The sequence below is a fragment of the Diceros bicornis genome, chromosome 16 (assembly GCF_020826845.1).
Source record: "Diceros bicornis minor isolate mBicDic1 chromosome 16, mDicBic1.mat.cur, whole genome shotgun sequence".
Taxonomy (NCBI): domain Eukaryota; kingdom Metazoa; phylum Chordata; class Mammalia; order Perissodactyla; family Rhinocerotidae; genus Diceros; species Diceros bicornis.
In genome coordinates this window covers 67,860,715-67,874,471 of record NC_080755.1, presented here as the reverse complement: position 1 = coordinate 67,874,471, position 13,757 = coordinate 67,860,715, and the positions used below count along the sequence as shown (strand labels likewise).

The window sequence follows — 13,757 nt, the reverse complement described above, 5'->3', positions numbered from 1 at the left end:
CAGATTCGTGGTTAAGGATGAGGTCTGGGGGTGGAGCTGGCCGAGATGCAGATGGCTGTGGCTATAAAATAGCAGCAGGAGGCCCTGGGGGTGAAGGATGCCCCGTGTCTGGACCGTATCAGAGTCAGCATCCTGGCTGTGAGACTGGGCTGCAGTTTTGCAAGATGCTACCATTGGGGGAAGTGGGTAAAGGGCACACGGGATGTCTCTGTGTTATCTCTCACAACTGCCTGTGAATCTACAATTGTCTCAAAATAAAACCGTTAATTAAAAAAAAATCAAATGTTCATAGTAGCATAGAGTAATGATGGATAAATAAAAAGGAACTCAGCATTTCACATGCTGTCCATGCAGGGAAACATCCTGACAATGCTGCGAGCCCCAGGGCTCCGCCATGGTCCTGGTGTCCCATGCAGAATGCCCTCAAACCAGGACCTCTCATCTTCACCTCAGACGCCTCCCTGGCGTTGTCGCCTGCGACAAGTCAAGGTTTAGGCGCAGTGACCACCCCTGGGAGCTTCGCCCATCAGGTAGGCAGCTCTTACCCTGGCCTTAACACAGGGTGAGCTCTGAACTGATGTTGCTGAGATAGACTGCACCCGCCAACCAGATGAAGCCTGCTTACTTCCAATGTCGCCCTAAGCGTTCTGTACACAGAATTCTTGTGGAAGAGGGAACGTTCTTACGCATGCTGACACCAGCAAGCAAGAGTTCCATTACACACTCACCAAGGACCTCTGATTCCAAATCCCCCAGATGAGCCAGCACCCTAGCCCAGACCCAAAAACACCAAAGAAAGAGTCACAGAAATTTACAATTTTCAGAACCTTCAGTCAGAGGAGCACATGGGAATGAAGTAACCACCTTACAGCTCCAGGTACCCTGTCATGATAGGGTCTGTGTGGGGTTCAAGGCACAGAACAGGGCCGAGGAGAATGGGGCTCCCACTCCTGCAGCCCTTGACACACAGGTGTGGGGCCACTTCTGGCTGTAGGACCAGCAGGAGCAAAGGGCTGACAAGCGCCCTGAGGCAGTGGCTGGCGGGGCTCGCAGCCCACAGTTCCAAGGACATGGCAATTTGGACACCTTGCCTTTGAGGCTGCTGATCGTACAGATGGAGATGTCCTGCAGATGTTGGGTAGGCCCGTGTGGACAGATGGACTAAGGACATGGATGTGTCCGGGTAAAACATGAAATCAAATAAATGGTGGAAGGCTCTAGATTTAAATGAAAAGCAAACGTTTACTGAAAGCTGTTAAGATGAACCACATGGGATCACCTCACCCTTCAGAAAAGGTCAAGTCTACCTTGGCCCTGGCTTTCACCAGGATTCTACCAGGGATGTTTCCACATCCACATAGATGCAGAAAGCCCAGGAGAACATGCCCCCGGTCTACATGTCCCTATCTTCTCAGAGTTCTACTGCTGCTCAGACTGTGGGGTGCTAAGAGAGGGATCCCTTTTTTCTATAAAACTGGTTATCTCATCGATTTTAAAAACAGAACTATCAACAAGCTGTACCAATATTCATTTTAGGAGAACGTACAGTTTCCTGTATATACAAGCGAGGAGAGAAACAGAGCATAATTAACGTGACAAAGGTTATTTAGAAGAAGCCTGTCACATGATAAACAACACTGAGATAACACGAGGGTTTGGGTATCGCAATGCTGCTTTCTATTACGCAGTTTATGTGACTCATGATTCAATGAAGTATATTAATATCCTTTCATACACCTAAATGGGCTGGCAATAACAAGAAAATTAATATTTTGGTGGAAATCACACTTTCAAGTGCAAAAAAGAAAAATTTCATCAAAAGTCAACTCATTAGAAAAAACTACAGCCACATGTGTGTTTTCTTCAGAAGACAGGCAGAGCTGAAACATTTGTTTCTTTATGGTGTCATCTGAAATAGAATCACTGCTGTTCACATAAATTATACACATTTCAGAAAAAATATGTGGTTATCTGTTGCCTGATTATTAGTGTTATACAAGTAAAAAAGTGGTGTGCAACTTTATTCAAGTTTAACTTACCATCTGCAAGTCTGTTTGCAGACAACACTTACTTCTTCTCACTTATCTTAGAAATTCCTAGCCTACTGCTACTTATTTTGAGCAAGGCTGAATAATCCCAAAACCATTTCTGTACCTAATTTTTAAACATTTTAAAACAAACAGTTTAAGACAACATGCCTTTGTTCTTCACATTTAAGAGAAACACGCCAAAGGTTTGTGATTTTATTTCACAATATGAAAAGCAGACTCTAATACAGAGGAATTGCTCATGTAAACGTCAGTACAGTACTGATTTTGTGACTGTTTTAAATTATGTAAGCATCAGTGTAAAACTGCAATTTAAGAACTACATTTCTGTATTATAACTGTAATGCACAGATCTTTCCTGTCCTCACACTTCCACTAATTCAAGTCATAATATGCTATAGAACACAACCTAGGACAGAAATCTGAACCCCATAACCACTGAGATGCCAGCGAAATGCAAGGCTCCGAGAGGGGAATTCTACTCACTGCTGGCATAAGTCCTTTTTGTATTCCCCCATTTTTAAATGTTATGGATCATAAGATTGTTTTACTCGACATGACACATTAATAGTCATTTAAGTTAATCTAGGCAGTGACCATCTCAAGGTGGTCTAGGGGTCTGTCAATTCTGCTATAAGGCTGGAACTGATTGAGTCAAAAGAAGAAATATGTTAACACTGAAAGGTTAAGTCCATAATAGGACAACTTCCTAAAAACTGGAAACACTCTCACCTTTGTGGCTGTGTCACCATTCTTGTTATCAGAATCGGAAACCCCAGATTCACCTCAGGCCCTTCCCCTCTTCGGTCCCACAGCCCAGCTACCCAGCTGAGGCTTGATTCTCCTCTCTTACTCAGGACCACCAACCTCATGGTGTCACGACATCCCCACTGGGTCCAGGGGACGCCGAAGAGGAGCCAGGAGCACCTCTCACCACCACCTGCCACCCTCAGGGGCTCGGCCATCACGGCCACCGGGCTCTAGCTGTCTGCTCCAGACAGTGGTGAAATCAACAGAGAGGGTCACACCACTGTTCTTATGGAAGTACAGGACATGAAACAGAAGAAATCAGGAGAATCAGAATACATTTCCTGCAGGAACAACTGTTTCCTGCACTGGTTGTGGCCAAGGCTCCTTTCTGGTGTCCCCCACCTCGTCTGCGCTGCTGGGGAAGCCTCTCCCAGCGACGCCCATCCTCAATCGCCCCCATCTCCCTCTGACGGTTTAAACATTCTTCTCTCCCTGAACCATAAGCCTGCAAAGCGCAGGATCCCATATCCCATATCCCAGTGCAAAGCACAGAGCCAGACACTTGGAAGGGGCTCAAAATACAAAGTCACCAACTCCCATCTTTCTGTTAACTGTAGTATTTTATTCCAGCATCTCGTGTGCTATGAATAAACAGAACATGTGGTATTTCCCCTTGTTGGAAGCCTCCTGGAGTTAAAATTCAGAGGGTGCTTAGCAGCATCCCCACACGCACACCAGGCATTTCGCAAATTTATTACCTGGTGTGTTAACGTCACAGAGGCTCCTCCCAGGACACCACTAACGGAGCCAAATTTTCTTCTGCTTATAAATCAACTAACTCTTTCAAGTCTCAAAGGCGTCTCCCAGCACCAGCAGCCCACAATACTGGAGAAAAGTGCGGGCCCACTGCATAAACACCACCATGACATCAAGCCACACACCCAGCTTCTGCCTCACTCGGTACCTTGTCCCCGTCTCCCTGCCCTGCACCGTGCCTTCTGCATCCTCCTGTCCATTCTGCATCGTCCTGCGGCTGCTGGTAGCTTCCTCTGTGCTCGGGCATGCAGGCCACCGTCCTCAGGAAGCGGCTGTCCCAGCGAGTCCGCTTGCACCCCGTGAGGCTGGGGGCGCACGGACAGATTCTGCTCTCAAGCGGAAGCGCCGCCTGCAGGCCTGATGGGACGCTCTTCCCTGTCTCGCTCTTCTCAACCTTTCAGGCTCGGCTCACGTCCGCACCCAAGGAGAACTGGATCCCACCAACGACCCCCTCTCCTCCCAATTCCTCCAGTGTATGCACAGCACCCAGACAACTCAGCATTCCATATGGCCTCACAGCATTCACTACTGCTTCACGTTATTACTCTCCTCTCCACAGCCCCAGGAGTACTGAACACCTACTTTTCCTTACTTTCTTATGTAATGTTATATTCACTTGTGGCAATTAAAAAAATAACTTGCTTTAAACTTTTTTGCTATGTAGAAATAAAGATTTAATAGGTAAAAATTGATCTATTAGATAAATATATATATTATATAATATAGCATAATTGTATTGTGATTTAATAGTATATTAATACATCATTAACGTCAGTGTTAACATTGGTAATTAATAGCATGTAACATCCTATCACATACGGGCACACACATACAGAATAGATTTTCTCCTCTCTGGTTGTTGTTTTTTTTTTTTTTTTTTTTTTGGTGAGGAAGATTAGCCCTGAGCTAACATTTGTTGCCAATCCTCTTTTTCCTCAGGAAGACTGGCCCTGGGCTAATGTCTGTGCCCATCTTCCTCTACTTTATATGGGACACCGACACAGCATGCTCTGATAAGCAGTGTACAGGTCTGCACCTGGGATCCGAACCTGCAAACCCCAGGCCGCCGAAGCGGAGCGCGCGAACTTAACTGCTACACCACTGGGCCGGCCCTGCTCATCTTTGGCTTTAAAGAGCTGGACTATGATGAGCTCATTCTGATTTTCTCCACCATCCAGCTGTGGTTCACTGAGTTACAGAATGTACAGATTTGTTTTGGGTTTTGGGTTTCTAGAGCCAGGCTTCACCCTGGCTGGCCGCCCACCCTCCTCTTCTAGGGACCACGCATGCAGGCGCCTTGTGGCCCTCCACACCAGCCCTCGCATCTGTGTCCACTCTGTGTGCTTCCAGTTTGCACATTTTCTATTGACTATCTTTCAGTTAACTCCAGATTTTATATTTTTCACTTCTAAAATGTTCACATGGTTATTTTTTATAGATTGCAATTCTCCATTGAAATTCTCCACCTTCCCACCTACTTCACCTGTCCGTCCTTCTACTTTATCCACCAATGATCACAATTACTTTAAAGGCTCTCAGCCTCTGGGGATCCCGTGCAGCCTGAGAACTCGAGGGCGCCTGTGGCCCTGGGCTCCTTCTCCTGGGGTTCTCCCCACTTCCCAGCTGCGCTCACAGCTTCAGACCCCAGCCTGTCTCGGGAGCTCAGAGAGACATGGCCTTCCACTTGGCTCCCTCTCCCAGGCCAACACACAAGACATGCTGGGAAGACACCCTAAGGGAAAGGTGGGAAGTGTGGTGCTCTGCCCGCCTCCTCCAGGCTGCAGCTCAAGTCCCGCGGTGTCGCATGCTCGCTAACACCCTCGCATAGCTGTCTTCTGCATTTTGACCACAGCCCTGATGGCTATGTGCAGCAGGAGGATTAGTCCAATAGCAGCGGTGCCCTCACGTGGAAGTGCAAGTCCTCCACGCATGGACAGGTCACGTCAGGGCAGAGCACTCACTTGAGGGGCAGAGTCCCAGAGTGAGACCCCGGGTCAGGAGGATTTCGGGCTCTCAGCCCCGTGCACTGTACCATCCGCCCTCCTTGAGCAGAGCAGAAGGGCACTTGGTGCCATGAATGAACGGTCAGCACGGGAATCACCACTTCTGAATATTCTGCTGTTGAACACGTGGGAAACGGCAGACTGCGTTAACCCACACCGCCCTGATGACAGAGGCCGAGGGCTCCTCTCCGGTGAGCCTCCACTCATACCCTCCCTCCACCTGGAACACAGCCCAGGTGCTGAGTTGAGGTGAGCCTCTCCTAATGCTGTCCTGGCCCCAGAGAAGGCAGTTGTCCCTGCCACTACTCAGAGACCCCTCCTGCCTCCCTGACAGCTCTGTGGTCCACAGGAAGCACATGCACACACAGCGGCTCTGGGGCCGTGGTGTCAGCCTCGCTTTGAGCCGGTGCCGCGGTCTAACTCTCTGTTTAAAATCTTGCAACCCGACCCTGTCCTCGAGACCCAGCCCTATTCAACTCATGAGCGGACCCCACAGGGACTGGTTTCCTCTACCTGCTGTCTCCATAAACAGGAGTCAAAGCCAGTAAGATCTGCACCCATGGTGCTGTGTGCGGGAAGGCAGGCCCTGGCACTGCCATCTGGTCTGGCACAACACCTCACATCTCAGAACCTGAAAGGTCAGGATGGCTACCGCCCCCTCCCTGAAGGCCTGCAGGTGGCCCCTCGCATCCTGCCTGGGACTGGCTCCTCTCGAGGTGCACTCTGCACACCCTCAGGATTTACTTTTAAATGGAGGAACCTCGGAAATGAGGATGATCTCACTATTTTAAGCAACAAAAATGAACAGACACGACATATACACTACATGTCAACAAATACAGAGCCCACCCTGAACTGAAAGTCTATGCACATTAAGAGTCTGAAAAAGGGAACGATAGGATTAGATTTAAAGAAACAACCTACCTCTAAAACTTTTTGGGACAGTAAAATATAGAGCTACAATCTAAAACTCGAGTTTTTTGCAGCACACTGCGAATGAATTATTCTCAAACACAAGCAGGGATTTCTGTTCCGACTGCACGTCCTCCACAACTAGGAAGGTGAACTCTCAGTCAGGCTGCTCTCCGGCGACAGGAAATGCCCAAATGTCCACCTGTCCTTGTGTCCTAAACGACACCTACCTGAAGCAACATCACCTCACCAAAGAATCTTTTTTTTTTTTTTTTTTAAATTTTATTTATTTTATTTTTTCCCCCCAAAGCCCCAGTAGATAGTTGTATGTCATAGCTGCACACCCTTCTAGTTGCTGTATGTGGGACTCGGCCTCAGGATGGATGGAGAAGCGGTGCCTCGATGCGCACCCGGGATCCGAACCCGGGCCGCCAGCATCGCAGTTCGCGCACTTAACCACCAAGCCACAGGGCCGGCCTCACCAAAGAATCTTAAAGAGAGTGGAATGCACAATGAACCCACTGTGAGAAACCACGCAAGAAAGCTCCCACAGAGAACACGAAGCACTAGAAGCGTTGACCATAGCGAACAACACCCGGGGTCCCTTGTCCTCAATGGCGCGGAGTCTAGTATGGCTGGGCAGGAACTGCTGAAACACTGCAACGCACGCCGTCCTCTCCTACGCCTGCTGGGCAACCTCTTCCTCAGAACATCTCTCTAACTTAAATAAACATCTCCCACAGGGGACAAAGAAAAAGATGACAAAACCCCGTAAGGAGAAGGGGGCATTCAGGCTGTAAAGGGAAATCCGCTGACGTGAAATCCGAATGGCTTGTCAGCACACGTGATACGAGGGTGTGAGAGGTCACCCTCAGGCAGCCAGCGACGACGGTCAGAGTGAGATCGTGCTTCTTGACCCACCACCCTGGAAATGGACGGACGGGCACACCATGTGCTGTGCCCCCAGCACTGACAGGGAGGAGGGGGTTGCGCCCTACTGGCGGGACCGTGAATCCCAACAAATTTGTGACAAAGTAACTGACACCATTTAGTCAAGTTCAAGATACAGTAATACCACTTTTGGGAAGTGACTCCACAGGAACATAACCAGCAGCACATGGAGATCATAATCTAATGACTTAAATAATTAAGGATTACATTATTGGAAGAAAATGGAAGTCTAACTGGTGATGATGCTTTCAGTTACAAATAACAAAACCACCACCAACCAATCAAAAGCCCAATTCAAACCGGCTGAACCCGGGGCACCTATTGGCTTGCATGTGGAATCCAGTCCAGGGTCAATGGAGACCCCACCTGGCCCATGGGGGTAGCTCCATCCTGAGGCCGACCCTGGGGCTCATCCACGTCCTTCTGAGCCAACCCTGGCTCGTGTCGGGCTCTGAATTGTGGCCGTGGTCAGAGGAAGATTAGAGGGCAGGGATTCTGGTCGGTCACTGCCCATCCCTGAAGAGCTCGCCGGTGGAGCCATGGCATGTAGCGCAGGCCCACTGGGAGCCGGGGCAGAAGGGAGGCCACTGCCTCGGATGGGCTGCTAACGGCGAAGGGCGGCTCCTTGGGGAAGGCCTCAGTGCTTTCCAGAAAGGAGAAGGGGACATGGATGCAGGACCATAAGCTTATCACAGAAATTTCAAAGCCATGGCCATTTTTCAAAAAACAATATGAAATAAAACTTCAGATCCCTCATTTAACTCTCAAAGAATGCCCTAATATTATTTACAAAGTGGTCTGCATGGTCCTCAGCTTCAGGCGGAAGGTGATGCCCAGTCCAGACAAAGGAAGGGAAGGTGCGCGTACAGAGGATGTGCAGAGACTGGCTCGCTCAGGCAGCGCCTCGATGAGGGCAGCATCAGTCCTAAACCTAAAATTAGGTCTCTCTCCTTTACATTCCTACTTACAAACTGCCACCGCCAGCCTCGCCTCAGGCCCACCTCAGTGTGGAAGTGGGACAAGGCAGCTGGAAAGGCTGGGTCTGCCAGAGCTGCAGCCGGCTCTGGGCATAGGCCCCAAGCTCGTCCCTCCTCCCACACAACTGCTGACTGGCCTGCAGAAGGGATGGACCTGGAGGACCCAGGCAGAAAGGGGTCAGATCCAGCCCCTCCCAGGCCCTGGCTCCACTGGGAGGAGACGGGCCGACTTTACCGCACGTGTCTGGTCTGCAAATGAAACAGCTTGTGGAGGACGGCACTGAGCTAGCACGTGAGCGTGTGCACTGCCAGGCACAGGTGCAGGACTTTTACAGGCTGAACCACGGATCTGTCTGTCCCAGTTTAGGGACCCAAGACAGGAGAACAAGCAGAAAGGGCCGGTGTGTAAGTGGGTGAGGAGTCTCCATGAGCTGGAAGTCAGAGCCCTCAGCCAGGCAGCGCAACTCCAACTCAGGGCAGAAGCAACCCCTAACTTCACAAGCACACCTAGCAGCACCTTGCTCCCTCAGCTGGTGGGGCTAGGACGGCAACCTAAACCTCAGAGGGAGGCCCTGCTAGCATGGTGGATGTACCTGAAGGAGGAGTGCTCCACGTGGACTGGCAGGGAGCTGGGGGGCCCGGGGCCCACAGCGCCCTTCCGAATGAGCTTGCCCGTTTTGGCGTCGTAGATCCGAACTTCAGGGCCGGCCTGGGCTCTGGGGTGGACAGGCGTCGGATGGAACAAGGCGGTTGGAAGTGCACCCTGCCTGTCGGGAAAGGCTGCCGGGCCTTCCTCCCTGCAGGAAGAGAACGAGGCCGTGAGAAAGCGTGGGAACTAAAGCCCAGCCACCACCACCCAGGCCCATGAACTGAGCTCTTTCCAAGTCTGAGACAAGAGCCTGTGCAAAGACGTGATTTTTCTTAAATTCTAGGGCCCAACCCCATGCGCGAAAGCGACCCAAGGTGCTGTGGAGAACCGCAAGTGCGGCTGCCCAGAACCTCAGCGTAGAGTCTGCATCTGTTGTTTCTCGGATGTCTAGTCCAGGACGTTACCTCTGAAGACAATATTCATACTTTGACAAAGAAAAGGAAGCATTTTGCAAGCCTTTCTCAACAAACACAGGCACTCTCACTGCTCACCACTCTCCCCAACACACGGGCCTCTCCCTCCCCACAAATGCACAGCAGATGGGACCTCTTTCCCCACACCCCACCTCCGAGTATTCACCAGAGGACGTGCCACCGGGCCCTGCTCTCCACCCACCCCTCTCCCGGCATCGTTTCCCTTGTGCGCTGTCAGCCTCTGTAAAACCTTCATGCAGTTTACGTAACCACCTCCCAGCCGAGAGAAACGTGCAAACTGATTCACTGCTAAAAGCCAGCTGCACTGCCAGAAGAAAAAGCAATGGTATTTCTTCCCTAGGAGGTGATATCACACAGGCACTTTCAAAGACAACCCGTGCTTGTGGGAGACAACCAGTGGGAGAGTGGCAAGGGGGACATGGGAGGGGTTTCTGGAGAGGGAGGCAGCGAGCCTGTGGGGACTGGCATGGACCTGGACCCTCCGAGCCTCCCTCTTCTTGCCTGCACATGGGGACAATGTTGGCCTGGGGCGGGCACGGTGATCACACAAGAGAACCTGCGCAGAGCTATGAGCAGGAAGGAGGCTGGTGGTCCAGGTCAGCTCCCCGGGGAGAGACAGGCCTGCTCAGGCCCGAGAGCACGGACTCCCCGCGGCACCACCACAGGCGTGGCACTCACCTCTGCGCTCTGCTGCAGTCGTCCCGGAGTGGGAAGAGCTGCTCCTCCACCTTGTCCCACCGCTCCAGGCAGCTCCACAGCCAGTCGGGGTTGACCACGTGCAGCTGCCCGCACTCCTGGGCCTGGCGCACCTTCTCCGTGCCTGCGATCAAACAACCGCTTTCAGTTCCGCTGCTCTTGGGGGGACCCTACACGCGGGGCCCTGTCAGTAAGGGAGGGCGAGAGATGGACCGGGAGACAGACGGGGCGGAGGAGGCTACCTGGGGCTCAGGAGGGGTGGCCTCAGGGCAGGACAGGGAGGTAGGTGCGTAGGGGCGCAGTGTGTAATCACTCAGGACGGGCACTGACCCCCACCGGCACAATTTCTGTATCTCGGAGTCTACTCCAGAGCCTCAACTCCGGCTTTACTGCTCATCAGCTGCCACCGGCCTGCCTTTGGCTGCCTCCAGACTCCTCCCCTGAAGCCCCGAGCTCCCATCTCCTGGGATGTCCCACAAAGCATGGGGGGATGCTACGTTCTCACTGGATGCAGGGTGACGCCCACCAGACGCACTAGCCAGCAAGCAGGGAGGGGAGGGATGCGACGACAGAGAAAACCTGGGCCCCAAAGCTAAGCACTCTGGCCACAGGTACACTCTGACAGGTGAGCTGTGGTGCCCGTCTGTTTCTGCAGGACATTTTCCCAGCGCATCCACACACGTCCTGGCGCAAAGCAACAAAAACCTGAGCCATACCCTTGCCTCCTCCTCGCCCTTGTCGCCAACTGCCTGAGAGCCCTCTTTTCTCCGTCCTCCCCAAGACTACGTGGTCGGCATTCTCGAAAGCTCCTGCTACCACTGCCACCTGCTCAGAAAGTCGCCACAATGCCGTTTTCTTGCTGCACTGAGTGTGAGCTCCTCTGCTAGATGTTCAAAGTCCCCACCCCAGCTCCCCTCTGCCAGGATCACATTGTTACCGGACCTGCAGAGCCCACTGTCTCCCGGCCAGTGACAAGTGCCAGGGATGGAATCCAGGCAGGGCAGACCCACGGGCACGTCGGGTATGCAAGCAGCCCAAGTGGGATGGGAACAGAGGCTTGGGCACAGTGCCTGACACGCAGGCGGCTGTGTCTGGAAAGTCTCCTTCAGTGTCAGACAAGGACACCGTCCTGCCCACCATGAGCTTAGAAAGGATCATGCTGCGTCATGACCACGAGAGCAGAGAGGCCAGGCCAGCTGTTGTCACTGTCATCAAACACGTGTCTAGGGGCGAATGAGCAGTGCTTCAGGATCTGAGGGGAAGACTACGGGGCAGGCACCCGGGCAGCGGTCCTGGAGCAGATGGACGCTCACTGACCCCAGAGCCTTCTTTCCCGAGTCCCCCACTACTCAGGAGAGCTAGCTTGCTATACACGAGGGCTGCTTTAGGGTTGACCAGCCTGCCCCTGACCCCAGTGAGGATCTTGCACTATTTCACACAGACAGAACCTTCCGTTATCCCTTCATGCAAATGCTTTTCTGAGCGCATGCATGTCACAAGCCGTCTCGGAGCCCACCCTGATGACACTGCCCTGCACCCTGTGGGGGCAGGTATGTGGGAGCCCTGGCTCAGGAGGGGAAGCCATGGAAGGACGAGCAGGGGCTGGAGCAGTCTTTGTTGGGAAATATTAGAGCATTTTTAAAAAGTCATTAGGTTGTTTTTTTCAAGCAACCAGGCATAAGCCTTCCTTCACGATTTGCCCGTCACCAAGGGGCTGCTTCACTTGGCTGCAATCACTCGAGTCTGAGTGTCCGAGATGAACTTTTCTGTAATGAGAAAACAGGCCCATCCTCACTTTTCCAACTTCAATTCTGTTGTACGTGGTTCCAGCTGAAATCTTTGCATTCCATTTTCTAACTCGATCTTTCCCCCACTAAGTGTCCTGACAACTATGTAACTGGCCCATAGTCACTCCATTATAAACTCACGACAGTGCATTCCCCACCCACGCAGGCTCTTACTCATGGTAGAAGATCCTGACTTCATACATGGCACACAGCGGTGGCTGTCGGAGTAACTCAAGATGCCGTATTGACATCATGCAATGCACACATACGAGGAGGACACACTCGCACACACAATGCCCATATGGCACACACAAAAGCAGTCAAATCAGAATCTTACCACAACGTAATTATCAATAAACTCTTAAAAGGCAATGATTCTGGAAAATGCTTCTGAAAACTCTACATGAAATCAGCAGCCACGCTGCTCTGTACCAGGAGGCCCGCAGGTCATCTTTATACCCGCAGGCAGGACTGAGGGAGCAGGGAGGGTGGCAGGAAGGTGCCAGAGACTTACCCGCCCGTGCCGCGATCAGGTGGGTGGCTCTGTTGGGGTCGTCGGGGTCCAGCACCAGCTGAGTGAGGATCTTTGCTCCAAGGGCCGTGGCGTGGTAATGCTCCCGGGTCTTCTCTATTGGGAAGTTTGTTGGGTGCAGCCCACTAAATATTATGGCGACGTCTGCCAACACCTTGCTCTTGAGCTCCGGGACGATCTTCCGGATGTCGGGGGCCTCCTGGATCTCCCCGCTGAGGAAGCGGTCGTACTTGGCGTAGTAGTCGGAGTGCACGCGGGCGAGGATCTCCTCCAGGTAGACCAGGTGGTCGTCGTCGTCGGCGTCCTCCTCCTCCTCCTCCTCCTCCTCCATGCTCTGGTCCAGTGACTCGCCCACCGTGATGCCCGACTGCTCGCTGTTCTGGGACTCCGTCTCAGCCTCCTTCCTGTCAGCACAGCCGCCCCCAAGCCCGCAGAGGCCGTCCCGCTCGCTCTCCTCCTGCACGTCCGCATGGACAGCGGGCACAGACTCCCCGCAGTGATTTGCTCCTGCAGGCTTCTCCCCTCCTGAGCCCGGGAGGCCACCCTGCGGCACGACTTTCCCAGCATCTCGCACGGCCTTAGGCTTTTTCCGGCCCCTCTTCTCCCCACTTTCGCCATCAGAGGCAGGAGAGGAAGACTGACCGTCTGACTCGCTGCTGCTCTCGCTGTCACTGGATAAGTCAAAGTCCAGGTCAGCACCCGCCGTGCCCTGAGCAGGCCGCTTTTCTGGCAATGTCCGACCATGCTGAGGAGCACACGCTGGGGGGCCCCTACCATCGGCCAAGGGGGCACGGGTGGCAGGCCGTGTGTCCCTCTCCTCCTCCTGACAAGGCAAGGGCCAGTCCCCCTGTGGAGGAGTGCCCCCATTGAGCTCCCTTGAGGGCTTCCCAAGCCCGTTACTCTGCTCGACCCCAGGAACCTGCCTTCCTTCTTCGGGGTCCTTGACAGATGGAGCTTGCTCTGTGGCATCGGCACCTTTAGAAGAATGACTCACTACACATGTGTACAAAAGAAGAGGCCACTGTCATTTTCTGTTACACATGAAACTACTGGTGACAGCGAACGCAGCATGCCCCCATGACCAGCTTTAACCACACTCTAAACCTGGGGTGGGCAGACTCTGGCTGGCAAGGGCCAGAGAGCAAGTACTTTAGGTTTGCGGACCACTTATGGTCACTCACCTTTGGTTTCTACAACGATTT

General features: G+C 52.6%; 1 protein-coding gene across 5 annotated transcripts in view; it reads right to left on the bottom strand.

The window, feature by feature from the left end:
• Nucleotides 1–13,757, bottom strand: part of CTDP1 (CTD phosphatase subunit 1) — an 81,266-nt gene that overhangs the window by 44,041 nt on the left and 23,468 nt on the right. For all 5 annotated transcript variants that reach the window (XM_058557355.1, XM_058557358.1, XM_058557357.1 and 2 more), the window contains exons 8-10: nucleotides 12,538–13,548; nucleotides 10,219–10,360; nucleotides 9,051–9,254 (exon numbers count right to left, since the gene is read on the bottom strand). In XM_058557355.1, the coding sequence (XP_058413338.1) occupies nucleotides 9,051–9,254; nucleotides 10,219–10,360; nucleotides 12,538–13,548 (1,357 nt within the window). The remainder of the gene's footprint in view (nucleotides 1–9,050; nucleotides 9,255–10,218; nucleotides 10,361–12,537; nucleotides 13,549–13,757) is intronic.